Genomic DNA, 21,378 nt, shown 5'->3' with positions numbered 1-21,378 from the left:
ATTAGAGATCTGTGCCTGTTTCAGAGAGCAAGTTCTGTTTCTTTATTCTAAACAGCCAAGAGGCATTTAGCCTGAGAATGCATTTTTTCCTCAGTCTTGAGATTTATTTTCTTTCAAAGGTTTGTTATTTTTTTGCTAAGCATTTTATCAAACTCAGTGTCCATAGTCCTTGGGTAGTTGCCCACCTAAAATTGTTACCATCATGTATTTCCAATAGAAGAATATTCTGGGTCAAATCACTGATGCTGTCTCCTACATTCATCATTTCAGACTAGATAGTAACTACATTATGATGAGCAATGACTCAGTAAAACATATGAGTCCCTGCCCATCCAGTTATTTGCTGACTCCACTTATGGAAGTAGTCAACAACCTGTTCATCTGCCAAACAGAAAATCAAACAGGCTGGATTGACAGTTGCAATTCCATAGAACTGATCCCAGCAGCCAACTCTCGTTGGTACTCATAGATAAAATTACACTTTTGCCTGATTCCGTGGTTTTGAGAGTTAATGAGCTGTTCTTTCATAAATTCCCAGGAGCTCCAGATTATGTTTTTTTTATTTCTCCATGTAAAGAATTTCAAACACCCTAAAACTCTACAGACATTCCCTTGGTTTTATCCTATCTATTGAATTGTTTTTAGTAATACCTTGAGAGTGAGCAGACTTGTAAATTAATACTGTCCTGATACTTGACCAAAACATGATGTCAGAGAAAACTACCCAGGGCAATCATATAGAATCTCTAAGTGCTCCAAATTGTCACCTTGTAATCAGCAGAATGCATTTCCACTTCCTGGGCTCCTCTCCACACAAATCATGTCAGTGTGCTTGACTCTACTACTCCAGCCAAGGAGTGGAAATTCCTGCATTGGTTTGGCTGTGTTTGAGTTTCAAGTGCAACCTTTGAACTCACAATGTTTTGCCAAGTTTTTGGGTTTTTTTCTTGTTTGTTTAATAACTTACTATTGCTTGATAGACCAAGGATTATATTAGGGTTAGAATTATCTCTTCTTGCAAACAAGGAAAACAAACAAAACAAAAGGAACTATGATCATAAGTTCATTCCACCTCACATCCCTAGTGATTCCTTATCAGATGGAAACCTCCTTGACTCTAAACCCCATTTGTGTTCCTGTCTGATGTCTGCAAACATTTCTTCTCACCAAGAGATACTGCCATGCCTCAGGAAATATGCTTGCTTAAGAAACTTTAAATCCTCCTGAAGAAGACTGGGAGATGCAGGACACGTAATTTTCTAGATTTTGTTTGTCTGATTTGTTAATGGTGAATATGCTTCATAAGGCATCTTTATCATAATGTAGGAATTGTTTTCAGAGAATGTGGAGAGCCATTTGCTATTGCTTCATTATAAGAAAACCTTTGTAAATGCAAAAAAATAAAAAAATAATTGAAAAAGTTAAAAAAAAAAAGCCCCACAAAGAATTAGAAGTTCTACCTAAGTGCAGAAAACAAGATAGAGATGTAAGAGTGGTAGGAGGATGTCAGGATTGCAATTGGGCATGACTGTCACCTGCAGTACTGCTCAGCAAGGTCATCCCCATTGCTCCGTCCAACTGGCTGAACACAGGTGCAGCAAAGCAGAATTGGTGTTCTACAAAATCTCCACTTGAGATCATAGCTGTGTCACACACAGTCTGTGTCACCCTTTCAAGTGCTGGATAAACCTCTTCAGCTTGGATACCTGTCCCTGGGGACAGAGAGGGTTGAACAGTAACTCTGCACCTCCTGCTCGAGTTGTGTTTCACGCGTTGCTGGTGAAGATCGATGGGCACAGAGCAGTGCTGGTCTGGAGCACTCCAGTCAGTCTCAGGGCAGAGGTTCAGTCTGAAGCTGAACAGGGAGGAGACAATCTGAGCACTCTCACTGTGGCCAGTGATAAACATCCTATATGTTTCTCTTGAATGGAACCAAGGTCAGGAGATCTGTTTCCTCCCTAAACTGAAAAAATGTGTTGAAACCTGATGTGCAGAGTCAACTAATGCTTCATGGCACCTCTTTGTCCAGCAAACTGAAAGCAGCTGGAGCAGAGGTGCTCCTGGGAATCCATACTGGCTGTCATCCTTTGTGCTGCTGTGTGAGCTCTGGGTCTGGACCAGAACAAAACACAGTTCATGACCTCTTGCTCTTTGCTGGGAGAAAACAGCCCGAGGCAACTTTGGCAGGGCTGGCAGTGGGAGGGATGTGAGCAGAGCTCCAGCTGCTTTGCTACTGCTCTTGCTGCTTCCACAACATCTCAGCCCCTGCTCTCTCCCATGGCAGGCTGCAGTAGGGGAGGATGAGGCATCTTTCCTGCAGGGAAGGGGCTGGGATGGGCAGAGCTGGTTCGGTTCAGATGGGGCCAGGCTGGGCTGGGCTGCACTGCTCCAACTCCATCAGTGTCATTTGGATAAACTGCCTTAGCTCATTTAAAATTGAAATAATTTAATTGAAAACTGCAATCACATGCTTGTAATTGTCTCTTAGTTCTCAGAGATAGTCTTTCTTTTTCAAATATAGCTTGCTGATGATCAGGGATTGGTGTTGATGACAACTGTTGCCATGCCAGTATTTAGTAAGCAAAATGAGACTGTAAGTACTCAGATTATTTCTGTCATGTGATAATACTGTGACTGATCTAATAAGATTCTAGCCAACTCTAAATTCTTATTTTGTCTATAGTTAATATCCCTTTATTAGCATACAAATATGGACAAATAATCCCAAATAGCTATACTCTAGAAACCATGGTAAAAAGATGAAACCGTATGTCTAAGAGAAAATCTCAGATGACACTAGGCTTTATGGCTTTCTTACTTCTGTATTCTTTTTTAAAGCAAATATTCTATATAATTTTCCTCTTTGCTTTGATATAACTCAGAATTTAATTCATTTTATGTCTGTTATAAACATATCTATTTATCTTTAGTAATTCAACAGATTCTTAAACAAACTTAAGTGTACTTTCCCCTTAATGCTTTGTCTTTCTCTTTTGTTTATCAAATGGTAGGAGAACTTGGGAAAGACAAGAATAATATATTTTTAACAGTAGTTTTTCATTTAAAACCTATTTGCATGTGGAAGATTTCATCAGAGGGACTCACCAGCTATGAAAACTTTGTATGCCTTTTCCATGTGAATTGCAAATTAAGCAGAAAGGAGCAATATTATTGATTTAATTACTGCTTGATCAGCTGAATTGTCCCAGTGTCTGCCTTCCCCATTTTTAAATAGTTTGTCATATATCTATTCAATTCTGCAGTGTAGCTATAAGGTGAAATAAGTGGTGAGAATATTTATTATTATTTTGGTTCTGAGTGCATCTTTTATTGTTCTTTTCAGAGGTCTAAAGGGATTCTCCTGGGAGTAGTTGGCACAGATGTTCCAGTTAAAGAGCTTTTAAAAACTATTCCAAAATACAAGGTAATACACAAATGGTGCATATATAATTTATATTCAGTGTAATACCTAAAATATAATTCATTTAATATGTTGTTATTGTTTATACTTACATAGCTCCATTATTTCACCCATTTTCCTCAGGAATTTTACCTCTGTAGTGTCTGAGATCAAGTGCTATTTTTCAAACCTAAGTTCAAATATGGCCTGGTCTTCACAGTTTTCTGGGTCAGCATGGTCTAGAGTGTAATATTAAATACAGTCCATGTAATTATAAAATCAATTACAGTAATTTCACGAATACAAGCCGCACCAATTTGACCAAAATTTTGGTGGAAACCCGGAAGTGCGGCTAATATTCCGGGGCGGCTAATACATTAACAAAATTCTAAAAGCTGCCAACACGGAAGTGAGAGCCCGCGGCAGCCCCAAGCCAAGCTGGAGCCCGGCCGGCCCCGGCAGAGGTGGGAAAGCCTGGCAGAGGCGGGGCCAGCAGTGTGGGGGGCGGGCGGCAGAGCCTGAGCCAGCAGGGCGGGGCAGGGGGGAGGCAGAGCCCGGGCCAGCAGGGCGGGGGAGCCTGGGAGAACTGGGGCTAGCAGTGCAGGGGAGCATGGCAGAAGCAGGAAGGCCGGCGGGTGGGGCTGCCTGGCAGCGGGGGAAGCCCAGCAGAATCGGGGCCAGCAGCGTGGGGGAGCCCGGCGGTGCGGGGGCCTGCAGTGCCGGCCAGGGCGAGGAAACGTGGCGGTGGTGCAGACGGGAGGGGGCGGCCGGCGAGCCCGGCGGCGGGGCTAGGGAACGCGGCACGGCGCAGCCGGCGAGCCCGGCGGCGGGGCTAGGGAACGCGGCAGCGGGGCGGTGCTGACGGGAGAGGGGGGCCAGCGAGCCCGGCGGCGGCGGCAGCACCACCCGGCCAGCCCCGCCGAGCCGTGGCGCTGAGCTGGGCCACCCGGCCCCGTCGGCAACCATGAGCGGGCCGAGCCTGCCTGGCCCCGCCCCGAGCCAGTAAAGCCCGCTATGCTGTGATCCTGTTACTAATTGGCCAATTTGTGAAAGCTGCGCACGGATTCTCGCGACGAACGAAAGTGCGGCTAATATTCGGGGTGTGGCTTATCTATTGACAAAGACAGCAACATTGTCGAGGCACCGGGGGTGCGGCTTATAATCCGTGCGGCTTGTATTTGTGAAACTACTGTAAGTTATCAAACTATGAAATATAGCCAGAATATGTGTCAAAATAACCAAAAAAGTCATGTTGAAAAAATGCATAACTTTTAAAGAAAACCTATCCTTAGTGTGGCTTTAGGCTTTCTGTTTGTGTGTAATTCTTCCTGTCCCAATTCCATGTCTCCTGGAATTAGAGAAAGGGGCACATTGCAGCAACTTAAACAAGTTCCTGTTTAACCACACTAGCGCTTCCTTCTCTCCTACCCAGTATTTGCTAGATATTTTCCTCCACTTAGTTTTCTGAAGTCAGTGACAGCTCTACAATAAAACTCTTTAAAATAATTATCCATAGACATTTTCAAAATTTGAACCACTATATTTCTTGTGAAATATGTTTCATTCAGTAAAAGTAGGCTGCAGGCAAACACAAAATGTAATTACTTTTCATTTAAATTTGATGCAGTACATTAGTATTTCACTACTTCTCCATGTCTGAAATGTTTTACTATAATACTCTTTTATTCTCAAATAAAAATTAAATTAATATTTTCCTAATTCCTAGGTTTTTGGGTTTTTTGCACAACTAACAAGCATGCAACATTATATTGTAGATAGCCTTTGCTAAAGAGGCCAGCCACTGGAATAGCTGCATTTTTACAGCACCTGTAATGAGCATAAATTTGTACATCATACAAATTGTCTCTTAATTGTCTGCCATGTTCTCATTTAGTGATTTCTAAGAGGGTGGAAGAAGAAACTGACTTGTGAGTGCCTTCCAATATTCTAACAAAAAAATTCCTCCTATGATTTTTAATTCTAATTTGAATACATTAGGATTTACCAAATTATTTCCTGGATCAATATAGTAACTGGAAAGTTTAAATTAAACAAGAATTTGATAAAAATGAGGCATAATATTGATAAGGTGAATTGGAGTAAGTTCCTGTGACCTGGATCCCACTAAGGGCTGTGCAAACCCAGCACAGAAAGGCTGTCCCAGGTGGAAAAAGTTGCAGGCTATGAGAAGAGGCAGCAGGTGACTCCACACTGGTATCAGAAGTGACAGAAACATTGCTGCTCAGAATAAATAACAGGGAACTCTCAGTGCACAGACTGCCAAAGTTTGTTATCAGCAGCTTATGCTCTACTTCTGTGCATGCAGAAATACTGAATCAGTAGAGTGTAGAGGAGAAAGGAGCAACATTTGCCTCTTTGCTAAATTTGGAGCAATGGACACAATCTTTGGAGCTGCCTGTAAGGAGCTGTGGGGAGAACAAGTTTCATTTGTAGTGAGAAGGAGGAACAGTGTTGAGGTACCTGCAGAAATAAAAGCTTGGCTGTGCATGGTTGGATAGGAAAAGCCAAGTAACAGTGATGTTACTCCTAAATAATCTGTAAGATTTGGATATAGTCTGAATGTGAGAATCTACCAAGAGTGGGAGGCCCAAATAATGGGTATTGGAACAGACTGAGACTGACTCAGAAAAGAAGTTTTTTAAGAATTAGTTTTCTGTGGAAGTAATATATGATCCTTTTGCTGAATATTAGATTTTTATTTGAAGGTATGTTTTATATTGCAGGATGTACTGCAAGAGAGGATTATTACAGGAGGCACCAATCTCATGCAATGCAGTTGGGTTAGTGAGATCACTTGAGTTATAATTTCCAGTCCCACATGCCCTAAACAAAGACTCTGCAATTGCAAGAGCATAATCACTCCTGGGACCCATTCCTGCAGAGGCAGCACGTGACAAAAAATTCACACAGGGATATAAAATGATGGTTGAAAATAGAAGTCTGCTGGCCTGGAATTCTCTCAGCTTGGATGAGGTGGATTTTATGCTGAGGAAGATGAATAATAGCAATAAGCTGTTTTCAGCTGTTGTTACCTTGACTAAACATCCCCAGATGTCAGTGGCAGTTTCTCCTGGATAAGGTGGGGTTGGATTTGGTAATACTTGACTTCCATGTGACGTTTTACAACAGTTAGAAAAAAGGGCTTTTGTTTCAGAATCTGTGTTTTGGAGACAGAATTCAAGGTTTAAAATACTGCTGTAAGTGGCAGCATCTCTCAGATACTGCAGAGAATGTGCAGTTTCACACATTGCACAGAACATGATTAAATGCTACCCTCGGATCCTGTGCAAGCCTCAAACAGGCAAATGCTTTTTTCCTGTGAAATAAACCACCCCCATTTGTTTCCTTACTTGGCTTCCATGACCTGGATGTCATTCTGCAGTTATCAACACAGACAATTACACTTGAGATCTGATATTTAGCCAACAGCTCGTTCCCTTGTCACACTATAATAGTTAAAATATGTCCACTGTTATTATTTTGGTTATCCCTCCTTTATGAAGAGATGCCAAGAACGTATCACCTTCGATTGCTCTCACTGAAGTTTATTGCTATAGGAAAACCACTAATTTATGAAACAATCTTCTGTGTGGCAGATACAGCTGACCATATACAACCATTCACACAACGGAGACACTATAAATTAACCTGGAATGTTTTACCTGTGACCTTGCCATAATATCATACTCTGGTTTCGATTTCCAGAAAATCACAGAATCCCATTGGCTTGCTCTCCCTTTTGCCTCTCAGAAAGGATTCTGACTTTTCAGCCCTGCTCAAGTTGCTTTCTGTGAGACAAATTCCTAAAGACCCACTTCAGTAAAGCATTTAAGAATGCACTCAAGTAAAATAACAAGATTTAGTAGTGACAACTGTAAATATCAAAGCAAGATAGTGCTGGATTTTCAAGTTCCTTTTTTTTTCCTTTTGTTTGGTATTTAATATCTCAGTGTATTGAGATACTAAAATAAAAATACAGATGATATTATATTGTCTGAAGAATTTTAAAAAATGGTAAAGAAGAATAGGAAGATGCTCTCTGCATGGCAGAAGATGCATAGTGAACGTGTAGAAAAAGCCAACATTAGCAGCAAGTTTATGCTAAGAAGGGATATTTGAATGACCACATGAAGGATTTAAAGGTACATTTATTGCATTTGGTGGATGCAATCAGCTGTGTAATAAGCATATTGTTAAACAGACCTGTATTTTTATTTAAATAAGTACAATGCTAAATATCTGGACACAGTTAGACCTCATCAAGCATCTCATTGCTCTCAATCTCCCACAGTTCCACTTGGTACGAAGATGTAAACTTAGAGGGGATTCTTTAGCAGAAATAGCTGTCTTCTGTGGCTCCAGATGGACTGGAATTAACAGAGAGCTTTTAAGATGGGAAGATGCAAATATCACATAAGGCAGGTGGCTGTTACTCACTGTAGCTGCACTTCCCTTATCTTTGAGTGAAGAGGTTCTTTAACAACAAGTAAAGAAAGCTTTGCACTCCTGTGAATAGGGGAATTTATGATATTCCAGTATGTCTTTGCCCTGGCCCATGTTCTGTATGCCATGTGCTATGGCATCTCATATTCAGCAACATTATCTATGTGTACATATAATTATTGACTCTGTCACACGTAGGAACAAGTGCCCTGGAGAGCAGAGTTGTGGGACAGTGTAAAATCGTGCTCTTGCTGAATTAATCACAATGACAGGTTCTCATTTGCACAAAATGTCAAGGACCTTTGCCTATGTCATAGCAAAACACTGTGTGGATAAGGGCTGTGAGGGCCAGGTGCCCTGGATGGCCAAATTATTGCCTGATATTTTGTTTAAGGGTTTACTGGAGACCATGCTAATTAGTATTTCTTTCTCATTTACTTTTACAGTTAGGTATCCACGGATATGCTTTTGCAATTACAAACAATGGATATATTTTGACTCATCCAGAACTTAGGCCTTTGGTAAGAAAGCTATTTATTGATCTATTTTATTTAGCTGTATGTGCTGCATTTGTTTTTTTCCTAGTGTGAATAGCCTTCATTAAAAAGTAAATATGATGGAGCAGATACTTTATATTGGTAAATTTACCTCTGAAAACAACACTTAGCATGAAAAAACCCCTAGGAAAATAAATATACAAGTTGTTTCTGCAAAAGATGCAGACCTCCATTACTGCAAAATAGCAAAGCCAAAAATTGCTATAATTATGTTCATTTTACATTGAAATGGAATGTTGGAGTGCTCTAGTGCTGTGTAATAACCCCTATTTGTCATGCTAAAGTGTTAAAGTTAATTTAATATATGTGCAGAAATTTCAGTAAAGCATATTTTTAAGCAAAATAGGAGCACTAGGGATTTTTTGTACCAAAAGAGAAATAGCAAATTTTACCTTTAGTTTCCTTTATCATCTTGTTTGCACTAATCACAGCAAGAAAAAGAAAGTTACTGTTTTGCAAATGTTTATCAAGTTAACACCCCAGAGGGCTGGTACATTCCTGGCTGCATAATTGTTTAGGAACAGCACTGCCAAGTGTTCCATCACCACTGCCTCCTAGAAAAGCACTGGCATTAAAAAGCACAGGTTCCGCTGCTGTGTCCACATGGCTGCCACATGTGTTTCTCATGCAGGAACTCCAAGCAATCTCCAATTTCAACAATATTTCAGTAGAAAACAGAAATATTAACCGGGTGGATAATTTAATTTGAAGATAAACTTATTGACAAGCATGATTTATTAAGTCATTAGCATATCTGAAGTCTTCACCAAGCAAAAGAATTTGTCTTTCTGAGACTTGGGCTAGGAATTACACAGTAAATTAACATTTATATTTGCACTTAATTTGGTTTTTAATTGGAGTAGAGCTTATGAAAAGTGCAACAAGGCAGCTTCAGTGGGTAAATCTGACATCCCAGGTTTGGAAGCCACAGGAATATATTTGAAAGTTCTCTCTCTACATCACAAGAGTTCGATAACTCTTGTCTTTGCTGTAGTGTCCCATTCTCTTTGGGCAAATTACATATTTCAAAATTATTAGTATGTATTTACTATATATAATAGATATTTTATAAAACAAAAGGTAATGAGGTCCAGGAACTGTGGATAGCCCTAAGGCTGACTGAGGGTCTTACCCTCTTCCTAATGTACAAATGTACATCTTGAAGGCACTTACTTCATTACCTTATATAATGGAATCTCTTTTTAAAATCAAAATGTTGGTCAGTAGCCCATAAGCTGTCAACTAGGGGAATTCATTGTGATACATTCATGGTCTGTGCATTTCAGATTTTTGGAAGAGTAATTTTTACCTCTGGGTTGTGTCAGTGCTGGGTAATGAGAGTCTCCTGTTGACTTCAGTGCAGTTTTTGAGAGTGAAGTGATTGCTGGCCTGGGCCCTTGGTTTAATATTGCAGGCAAATCCTGATACCATTGTAAGATTCCATGAAATTTGTGACAATAACTATGTGAAAATAGACCTGTAGATCTGGAACTGGAAAATTCACTAAAGATACTTTCTAAAACTATTTCTATTTCTGTCTTAGATTTACATTCAAGTCTCATTGACTACTGACTTGATCCACTCTGGTTTAGCCTCTTGTTATATTTTCCAGCAGTGATGTCAAAATGGAATATTATTGAATTCCTGAGTTTCTAACCCCGTATCTATTAGTTCTGGAGCTGATGTACTGCTTTTTAGGGAACTGTCTTGTGACAGAGCAGAGCAGAGGGGCAGGATAGCAAATCTGCTGTTTGTCAGATTTGTGTCCAGCACTGAGCAGTGTGTGCGATCGCTGAGCTGGCTGTGTTTGTGTGCTGATCTTTCCATTGGGTTTGTAGTGAAAAATGCTTTTCTGGGCGATTTTGCTGGGAGATTCTGTGCTGGTGTTTTGAAGGAACTTGGCTTTCGGTGTGACCGGCAGGTTGGGTGCTGGTGTGAGGGAGGGCAGGGCGGAGAGGACGGGTCCTGCAGCAGGCCCCGAGCCCGGCGCTGAGGGAGCTGCCAGGGCATACAGGGCACACAGGGGACAAACAGGGGGCACAGGGGGCACAGGACACAGGGCACACACAGGGGCACAGGGCACACACAGGGGACACAGGGCACACAGGGCACAGGGGACAAACAGGGACACAGGGGACAGGGCATACAGGGCACACAGGGGACACAGGGCACACAGGGACACAGAGGGCAGAGGGGGCACACAGGGCACAGGGGGCACAGGGGACAGGACACACAGGGGACACAGGGACACAGAGGGCACACACAGGGGGCACAGGGGACACAGGGCACACACAGGACACAGGGCACACACAGGGGACACAGGGCACACAGTGCAGTGCGGGGCCATGGCCGGCAGGTGGCGCCGCCGCTCCGCCCAGGGACGGGGGCGCAGCCGGGGCCGAGCCCGGCGGGAACCGGGAACCGGGAACTGCGCTGCTTCCTACCTCTTCTACTATTTTTCCCCTTTTTCCTTTTTGTTATTAAAAAAAAAAAAAAATTTATTTATCTATCTATCTATTTATTTATTTTTATTTTTAATTTTTTTAATTTTTTTTTTAATTTTTTTTAAACTTTCTCGCATAGCTTTATTTATAGCTTTATAGATCTGTATAAATAAATTTTAAAAATTGTGGATTAATATAAAGATAATTTTCCCCTTTTTCCTTTCTATTTTTAAAAAATATTATTTTAAATTTTTTTTATTTTTTTCACATAGCTTTATTTATAGCGTCATACATTTATATAAATAAATTTATAAACAAATACGTATTTTATTTTTATATTTATATATTTAAAACTTTATAGCTTTATTTTTTGTCACATTGCACATTTTCCCGCATTATGCCCTTTTAAAGTCTCCTTTCCTACCAAGACTATCCCAGTGGGAGCTCCACAGACTATAGCTGATGGGAAAAACCCATTTTTTAAATACTGCTTTAATACATCAGAATGCTCCTATATGCCGAGTTTGACTAAAAGTCTGTATTTTTACAGTGTGCTGTTTTATTTTCCGTGAGAGAATATTTTCAGTTGTGTGATGTAATTTGGAATTTTATATTCTGTTGAAAACCACAACCTACTGCTAGTAAAAAATAATAATAAATTGTCTGGGAGCTCAAAAGTGGATTTTCAGATTTTTCTTAACTTGGTGTCTGAGGCTCCATACCTGTATGAAAATGTGCACATGGAGACAGAGAGTTCATTTGTGATCATGGCAGATTTAATCTGCTTTTCAGAGCCTCTTAACACTTGTGTGTGCCAGGTGTTACACTGTTGGATTTTTAAATGAAAACATATCATGTTGTTGGTGTTACAGTTTGCCAAAGAAACGAGTTTACTGAATGTAAAGGAAGAATGAGAAACAAGGGATAAATACTTTTTACATGCCCTTAAAAACAACCTCTGCATTAATTGTGGCTGATTGCTCATTACTGCCACTGTCATTCTGCAGTCTGTTAAAGGCTGGTGCCAGAGGAAAACTGCTTTCTTGGGGAAGTGCAGTGGGATTGCAGAGAAATTAAGGAATGTCCCTGGAAGATGAGTGTCAGCCACAGCCCCAGATCACCACCAGAGAACCTCTCTGGTGTTAGGGGTTTGTGGTGCTGCCTCTCAGCCCTGATGTTTGTGTGGTTGTCAATAAATAATAGCAAGGTTGTTACCAGTTTTTATGAAGTCCGTGGCTTTTTTGATTCATAGTTAGCAATGGGATTTGTATTTTTGTTCAGGGAGTGGAACAGAGTTTGGTTTTTTTCAGTAATTACTAGTGTAGAATACTCAGAGTTCCTGAACAAGGAGCCTGAGTTTCTTAACTAAAGAAAATATGCATTTAAAGACAAATGCATATGGTCTTGAATAAAATTGCATCTTTTATTTATATTCTACCACTTAAAAAATAAATCCGAGGTTAAAAATGTGTTCTGATTTATGCATTAATCTAATAGCATCCCTGATTAATAAAGATTTGCAATATTTCTGGGTTTAAATCAAAATCCTCTATCTCTGAGAAGATTGAGACAATTATTCTTACTCTCAAAATAAGCTCTGGAAGGCTTTTAATGGGGTTTATGAATGGCTGTTTGTGAATGCTCTTACCACTGTAAATTAATTCAATTGATGCTTTGGTTTCTATACAAGGATGTACATCTTTAACTTGATCAGTCTTGATTGGGAAAGTTACACCTAGAAATCAAAGCCTTTTTATAGTATTGCAATGCCTTCACCAAAATACTTTGGTGTTCAGGTGCCTGAGTAACTTCCCATTTCATCCTTAGAATGTGAACTGTCACCACGTGTTGCATGAAGCTAAAGGACCTGGAGTGTTTGAAGATTCTAGATCAGTATTAAATCTTTTGTAGCTGTAAATTTTGAGAAAATTTGTTTCTCCTAATACAGAAAAACAGAGAAATCCGAGTGTCAGGGGAAACATTAATGCCCCACTTAAGCAGTGTTAGCCTTTCAGAAGCAGCAAATCTCATTTCTCTCTGGGGAGTCCTGCCTGGAACGTAAGATAACCTACACTTACCCTTGCTTTATTCATTGACTCCATAAAACTCTACAGCTGTAGCTGACAGCAGAATATTTAAATGATTTGAGCAGTGTAAATGCCTCACGTTCATTTAAATAACTGAAGAATTCTATCACTTGAATGCCAATGATTATTCCTATTGGAGTTTACATTTCAAAAAAGACAGCCCATCTGAATCCCTGTGAGAGCATTAAATTGCTATCTAATTAGAAGTGCAAAATTACATATATTTAAAAGATAATTAAAGGTTTGAAGGCTGTTGAATAACTGGTTGTACATATAAATGAATCACTGAAAATTTGTTAGCAATATGCGAAGCTTTCTTTTATTCTTTGCTTTCAGCTTTGAAGTTAGGTATAACTGAGCTCATGGGTTTAAGTCTGGTAGTATTAAGATAAAGGCAGATGTTTTTAATTATTTCTACTCGAACCCCAAATAATTATAAGCAGCTGCCAGTTTTACATAATCCCAAATGATAAATCCTGAGAATGCAAATAAAATCCCAAATAGAGGGGTTGTTTTCTTCAGTGGAGTAAATCACATCCATGTTTCTGTGATAATTGACTGCAATCCACCTGAGAGCCTGAGCTCAGCCGATGCACTCCTTGGGCAGGCTCAAGGTGTGGGACTTAAAGCTGCTATTTTGGCTTTTACTTCACTCTGTGTATTTCCATTGCTTGTGTATTGTATTTCAATTGCTTTATCATTTTAAACATTACTGCACTGTTTGAAAAGCAAACACATGTTAGAAGGGTGAGTAGAGAGAGTTAGTTAATACATGTGGCATAAAAACTTTTCTTCTGTTGTTTTTGCTAGGGGGTTATCCTGTGTACATGACACATCTAATAGTTCCTACTTCTCTGCCTGGAAATAGAATTAAATTATTCTCTTTTCCCTAGCAAAGGACATGGGTCCTGTTTTCAGCTTTTCTTTGCAGTATTTCTACAAATATTTTTTTAGTGCAGCAATTTTTCACTACCACCTGGCATGGAGAATCAGTCCAAAATAACTGGGTTTTACTACCAACCATAACCTAGAAGCTTCTGGATTAACATCTTAAATGCTGGTCATGAAGGTCTGTCTTTTTACAGGGAAATTGATTTTCCTATTTTCCTAACAGAATCAAGGTGTTTCCTTTTTTAATACTAAACTAAGGAGGTTTGTATAGAAGCAAACTCTGGTTTTTGACACAACACCTATTAGTGTTCTACAGAGTCAAGGCTAAGTGCAGATCAATAAGGAATCATTTGAGGTTGCAGACTGGATGGAAACTGTGAAATTAAAGTATCACAAATGATAAACAGGATCATGTGAGCAGAGAAAAAAAACAAGTATTCCAAATGAAATAAAGAGCCTAAACACCAAGCAGCAGTGATTTAAATTAAGATGCTACTTCACATGTAACCCCAGGCAGAATGTTTTGGAGCTAAGCAGCACATGGGGAATGAAAGCTCAGTCACTGGGGGTGATGTTGTGTTACCAGGTTATAAGCAGGTGAAACAGGGAAGGGGATTTTTCAGTACTGCTGTTGATTTGTTTGTTTGGGATTTTTTGTTGTTTCATTTGTTTGTTTGTTTTTAAATCATGCTTTCCCTTGGCACAGTCCCCACAGTGGGAGCAGTGGGGCAGAGCAGCAGCTTGTGCTGGGAGGGCTGGTGAAGGTCTTGGATGTTGCACTGACCATGGGAACTCAGGTCTGATGCAGTTTCCACTCCAAAAGCTGCAGGCTTTGCATGACAGTCAAAAGGTACCCCAGACAATGAGTAAGTGGCAGCTTTAGTGTGCAGAGTCTGAGAGAAGGGAGGGAGATGTATAACTGCCCAGACCAGGGTATTGCAGATAGGACAGTGCTTACAATCTCTGCCTGTTTATTTAAAACTGCATGGAAAAGTGTGTAATTGTAGTTAATTGTGCTTTTTCTCTGATATTAATTCGAGATTTCCTATCAGACTTTGTAGGTAAGAATGCCTTTGCAGGATGACTTAGTGCAATAGAAACAATTGTATTGTGCAGAATTTTATGTAAAATTTAGTCTCAGCAAAGTATACTTGCGTATTTTCACTTATCTCTTCTAAACAAAAGAAAAAGGGGGTCATTCTCATGGATTGATGAGATTATTGCACTTGACAGGATTAATGCATTATCCAAATTTTGAAATGGTAATTCAAAAAGAGGAAACTTCAGTGAATGATACTATGTCTTAAAATTGGAGGAGTTTTTTCAGTACCTAATTCCTTGCTTTTGTAAACATTAGTAGTTTGGCAATGGAGAGCTATTCCTTGAAATTATTTTACCTCTCTAGGTTTTGGTTGTTTTTTAGTAGGTGCTTTCTTACTATAGTATTTTCTCACAGATGATTCCACATTGTGGCTTAGAAAGTTCATTAAAATCTGGTGATGCTTCCAAGGCTGCTATCACAGCAACTTCCTCTCTCCTACCTCCCCATTATCCAGATGGAGCACGTCTGAGAAATTCCAATCACCTTAGACCCAAGATTGCAGCTGTTAAGATGTAGCTTGCTCTGTCCTTGATCAGATTGCTACACTCTGACTCTATAAACACGTGGCTGGTCATATTCAATGCAGATGGTTTGGGACTGCCTGTGTTAAAAAAAAAAAAAAAAGGAAAAAAGAAAATCAAAGCAAAGAGTTTAATAATGTAAATGGCTGTGTACAGGGTGGTGAAAAACGTGGTTCAGTCTTTAAGTAACACACGTCACACATTGTTTGAATCATGCAATGCTGTAAGATTCTGGCCCAATCTCAAACAAAAGATATTGAGTAAGATAAAGCTCATTCTAATGGAAAAACCAAATCCTGTGTTTTTCTCACAAACAATAACTTAGAACCATCCTGTAGGTTTGAGCAGACCAAATGTTTCTCCTTTTGCAGTCCAGATAATTAACACTTTTCAGTATCTTTTTTTCCTTTCCTGGGGTTAACTCCTATATAATATCACCTCATATTTTATACTAGCCAAAGATTAACAGCATGCATTTTAAATCTAACTCTTTTTCTTCTGTACTTAAATCAGAGTAATTTGGTAGAATTCCTAGTTTCTATCTTTTCCAATGAGTCCCTTAATGATTTTTTTCAATGCTTTATAGTAATCTTGCAGATGGGTTTGGCTTCAGGCTTCAATCAGCATTTTATACTTTACCCAAGAGCCACAGAGATAAAAGGTTAGATTAGGTTTGCTACCAGAGAAGAAGATATAGATGAATGCTATTTTTAAAACCTGGAGAGTTGCTTCAGTGTCCATGAATAACTTTTACTAAGAAATTAATTAAGCAAACCTGAAAGAAGCTAGAAAAGAATGGAAATTTCAACATTACTTTTATGAAGTATTTTATATCTGCTTGCATTGGTGTTTGATGCCCTGTTTGCATAAACATAATATAAATTTACTGCTGGGAATAAGGTGGTATCTTCATGAAGACTATGGACAAATAGTTTTTGTATCCCATCCTTCCTGCTAGTTGGTTTTGTCTTCTCTGCTGTCCTTTTATGAACTATAACATAAATTTATTGTTTACTTATTGAATTCCTGTGTAGGCAATTAAAGAGTAGTCCCTAAAGTGTGATTGCTGAATAAGGGGTGAGAGATCTCAATACCTTATTAGTTCCTGTCCTAAGTGCATTTCAGTGAATTTGCAGTTCCTCTGAATGCATATAGAACCTACAGAGCCTTATTGACCATTGGGATTTTGGCTTTGTGTCTTCTTTTAAGAATTTTTAAGACATGAATGCTTCTGATTCTTTTCTGCAGAACTTTAGATGTTTTATCCAGATCTTCATTTGTTTGCTTTTGGTTTTTGGTTTTTGCTCTCTGAGTGCAAGGTGTGGAAATGTTATGATTAAGGTAAATGCAAGCCCCATAATCAGTATGATGCTAATGGCTTGCCTTGGGTTTGAAGCCTACTTCTGCTGTCAGACACACAATATCAACTTTTCTTGGCCTAAGTAAGGATCTGCACATGTCTGAGAGTGCAATATAGCCCAGAAGCTCTTCAACATCTGTGAGGGAGGATGTAATTAAACATTGGAATCAGTACAGGAGCTGTTTGCTCTACTCAAATGATCCCAGCTAATGTCTTTGTAACACTGTTCAACTCTCAGTATTTCAGAGCTTGACTGTAACCATTTCTATACTAGAATGACTAAATCAGATCAAAGATTTATTTGGTTAATTGGAGCAGCCACAGAGAATAGATGTAGTTACTCCCTGTAAAGATTAAAGATAATATTGATATAGCAGCAGCCATAATGAAAGGCTTGCAAAACACAGCTACAGAAATCAAGCCCTAGTAATGAATGGGATGTTATCCTCTTGTATGTTTTTCTTGTGAGATGTAATTATATTGGCTGCGAATTTTGTACTTCAGTATTTGGGTATAGTTATTTCCTGGCTATCCAGGCTGTCACAGAGCAGGAATTAATTGTAGAACTGAGCTGGCTGAATTCAAAGTCTGGAGTATGAGCACATGCTGAAAGCAGAAGTTCTTTGCATCTCTCCACCCATCTGTTGAATAGTAGTAGAGAAGAAGTAGACAACCTTGTTACAAGAATACTGGGTTTTAGCAGAGGGCAAGAAAATCACATGAAAATAATTTTCAATTTCATCTGCATCACTTTTCAGAACTTACACCAACAGAGTTACTGGGGCTCTTTTAATGCAAAAGAATGAGAATTGAATTGGGATTTTATTCCACAGAATTTCCTAAAAGAACTGTCTATAAGAAAAATTGGAGTATCCAATTTTTTATGAGCAAAAATTAAGGAAGCTCAGTGAAGCCCATGCTGGGAGAAACTTTACACTGTTACATCTCAAAATCTCTTTGTGTTTATGATGCTGTACTCAATATTTTTAAAAGTTTTCTGTTCAGGCAGATTTTTGTTTTTCCTATTTTTAATCATTGTGGTCTACAAAAGCAACTGTGGGATTGATATGAGAATTTTTAATTCAGAGAGAAAAAGTCAGGATGAGAATAACCTTTTTAATGCTCAGAGAGCAAGGCTTTCCCTTGGACTTTGTGTAATCTGCAGAAGGTGATTGAAAGTGCCTGCACTGCTGGCTGTGGTGATGAATTGCTTGTCTCCATCACCGACAGGTTTGGTTTATGGTGCAGTTGCTCCTGCCCTGAGGGAGGAGAATCAACCATAGATATTGCCTTAGAGGTACAGTTTCTATCCAATTTGGGGATATTTCACAGCATCACAATGTCTCCTGTCATAGCTCATAAAAAGAATTGTGGTTTCTCTTGATAAAAGACTGGATTTCACTTTATGCTAGTCCTCTCCCAAATTTACTCTTTTTTCAAATGCAGTCTCCTCATTTTACTTAACCAGTCAGATTCTTTATTCACATGCCTTCCAAAGTACTTCATTCTTCCACTGAGCCAGGTTTGTGTGAGTGCACTAATAGGCTGAGTTTGAATGTTCAGCAGAGGGCAGAATTTCCCACGTTATAAACACCTCAGTGTCAAATTAATTTGTCACAAGAATGTTTGTTTTAAATGTGCAATTTACAGCGTAACAGTGAGGAGTGATAAAACCCCCTCCATTATCATTATTACTGTTACTTTTCCCCATGAAGTTGTAGATAAAATGGAGTATCAGCAAATGTTAACACCATACTTCCCAAAGACTCGCATCTTATCTTGTTTGAAGTGGAGTAGGTAAACATTTTGTTGATAAGATTATAGTAAATATAACTTCCTGTATGGCTGAAAGAGCCAGTTGGAGATATTTAACATAAACTTCAAGATCCAAGGTCTCATGTATTTTCCATTTGGGGAGTAGAATGTACAACTGCTGAGTTTGACCTCCCTGTGTGTCCATCAAGTAAAACTCTGCATCATGGCAAGAGATCATGCAAATGAGCATGAATTTTAGGTTTATACTTCACAGGGAGCATTTATTCAGCAGTACGGTGCACTCTGTGTGAATTAAACTACCTACTGTTAAATGTATGGCAGACTATCAGCGTGCCTTTTAGAAGTTTTTTAATTCTTCTGATGGAAAAAAAAATTGTTGTGCAAATAAAACAGGTTGTGCTAACTATTCCACATTTTTATACCAGTATGAAGAGGGGAAGAAACGAAGAAAGCCCAACTACAGTAGTGTGGATCTTTCTGAGGTGGAGTGGGAAGACAGAGATGATGTGGTAAGTGATGTGTTTTAAAACTCTGTCAGAAGAGGTTGTTGTGTCCCACTACTGTACCTGGAAACTGTTTAAGTGGTCATTAGAGAGACCACCTGACTGCTCTCTGGAAGGGAAGGACAATAGACCCTTTTATTTAATTCAGAATTTTATAACTGTTTTGCATTGCTTCTTCCTTACATATGCATGTAGCACAAACACAGACTCTTTGTATTTTTGGTAAAAGTCATCAACCTTGCAGTCTGCATGCATCCCATTGTGTATTTGTGCTGGGTAGCAAATATAGCACTACAAACAGGAATAGAATCTCTTGTCAGGGCTGGCCAGACAACTGATGAAACTCAGAAATGAGCTGAACTTCCTTCCATGAGATCCTTCTCTCCTTAATGGAAGTAATTGGGGGTTTTTACTTAATGTACAAAGTCAAAAGCATCAGATGAATACACAAAATTGGATTCTTTGACCTATGTGCAGTGCAGAGTTTCACTCCAAAATCTAGTTTCAGACACATGGGTAGCTGCAGAAGCATGAGTTCTGTGTCTACCACACAGTGCCTTCCATTAACCTCATTTTTCAGTGCTCCACCTACTCTGTAGTTCGCTCTTTATCTTACTCTTTCGTGCCTTTCAGGCTTAGCCTTTTCTGCAGTACTGTATCAAAAGCTTTCCTTATGTCCATGGCTTAACCTTTGCCTGTTCTTTCTGTCACTTCCTCAATAAATCTGATTTGTTAGGCATGATTCGTTGTGTGTGAATCTGTGCTGACTGTCCCTAATTAAATCGTAACTTTCCAGGTGTTCACCTTTCTGTCCCGTAATTTAGATTTTCCCGTAAGGTCCCTCCTGCCAAAGTCACGACTGCATGTCTGTATTTTTCATAGATGTCTCCTCGATCCCTTCTCAAATATCAGTCCTGTGTTCGCTTCTCTCAGGTCCCTCGGACCTCTACTTTTGCAGAGAGGTTTGAATACATCCACTGAAGGTTCCCATATTTACTTTGTCATGTCCTTCCAAAATCTGGGATGGATCACGTACAGCAGCCCCTGGAGTCTTGTCAGTCTTCAGATGTCCTAATTTCTTGATCTCTGTTCTGACATAAGCCTGTATTTTCCTTCTCCCTTACAAAATATATATCTTGCATTCCTCGCTCTCTCCACCCCTTGGTGAATAGTGAAACAGTTCATCTATGTTTTAAGCAACGTCTGTTGCACCAGGTGATGGATTGTCCTCAGCCTCTCCTCAGAGGCCATTTCACTTCCTAAGTTTTAGTTTTGTGTTGGAGTGCACACACAAACTTTTTCAACGTTTTTATAGCTTTGTGTCATTTTCTATGCACACACTATTTAAGGTTTCCTCATAAGATTTTCATGTATTGTAGCAGCCTTCTGCAATCTTGGCAATCTCATTGGCCTCATGTTTTATACCCTGCTTTTTCTCTTAACTTTGATCACATATTACTCAATCAGTTTCTCTGATAATGACGTTTCAAAATTTCCTCTGTCCTTTCACATGTTATTGCTGTAGTTACACACAGATTTTAAACCTTCATGATTTTTTTCTTTAAACCTTTATGATTTTTCTTCTTATTTCTCCTTGGTTTGTTTTCTTTTTTCTTTACATTTTTTTCCATTATTTCCTCTCCTTAATTTTCATATTTTTAATGCCTTTTTTGAAATCATACCTTAGTAGAAGTTCAGTGATTCAGATAATGGAACATTGAGCTATTTCTGTGACACTGAAAATCAAGTTTTACTTGTAACTGAGATTCTCTCTGAGTATGCATGAAAGTCTAGATTCAGCTTTCTCTAAGTATTGCCTTTGTTTGAGACCCCTAAGCTCCATCAGTTTTTCTGAAAATTTTTTATAGTAATTGGTTTGTTTTAGCTGAAGGCAAAATTTTATTTCACATTTTGATAAAAAGTATATACATACATTTCATCTGAATCTTTCTTTCACCAATAAAACATGCTTCTTAAAAATTTTTAATTGTAATACAGAAACAAGCTACATGTGGCTTTGCTTCACCCAGGGCCTTGGATTTGATGTTCTTGATTTTTTCTATGCTTGGGCAGTAAAGCATTGTTTATTCAACTGCAGAGGGAAAGAATTAATGTATTCATATAGCTGCTTTTAATAACAGAGACTACTACTGGTATATTTTTCTCCTATGAAACACTTACGTAGAAGCTGATTAAGACATTTTCTTACTTTTTGCCACATTAATTTCATGGTCACATAGTTTTCCAAGAATATAGAATGATCTCATACTGCA

The 21,378-nt window shown here is 39.1% G+C and overlaps 1 protein-coding gene across 3 annotated transcripts in view; it reads left to right on the top strand.

The window, feature by feature from the left end:
* The window catches only part of CACNA2D3 (calcium voltage-gated channel auxiliary subunit alpha2delta 3), a 396,474-nt gene that overhangs the window by 284,302 nt on the left and 90,794 nt on the right, over positions 1-21,378 (top strand). For all 3 annotated transcript variants that reach the window (XR_004419272.2, XM_033071436.2, XM_033071435.2), the window contains 4 exons: positions 2,522-2,593; positions 3,344-3,424; positions 8,311-8,385; positions 19,028-19,111. Coding sequence is in view for 2 of the 3 variants with exons in the window: in XM_033071436.2 (XP_032927327.1) it covers positions 2,522-2,593; positions 3,344-3,424; positions 8,311-8,385; positions 19,028-19,111 (312 nt within the window). In the remaining variant the exon portion in view is untranslated. The remainder of the gene's footprint in view (positions 1-2,521; positions 2,594-3,343; positions 3,425-8,310; positions 8,386-19,027; positions 19,112-21,378) is intronic.

This window comes from Catharus ustulatus, chromosome 13 (genome assembly GCF_009819885.2).
Source record: "Catharus ustulatus isolate bCatUst1 chromosome 13, bCatUst1.pri.v2, whole genome shotgun sequence".
Taxonomy (NCBI): Eukaryota; Metazoa; Chordata; class Aves; order Passeriformes; family Turdidae; genus Catharus; species Catharus ustulatus.
This window is presented reverse-complemented; position numbering and strand designations above follow the sequence as displayed.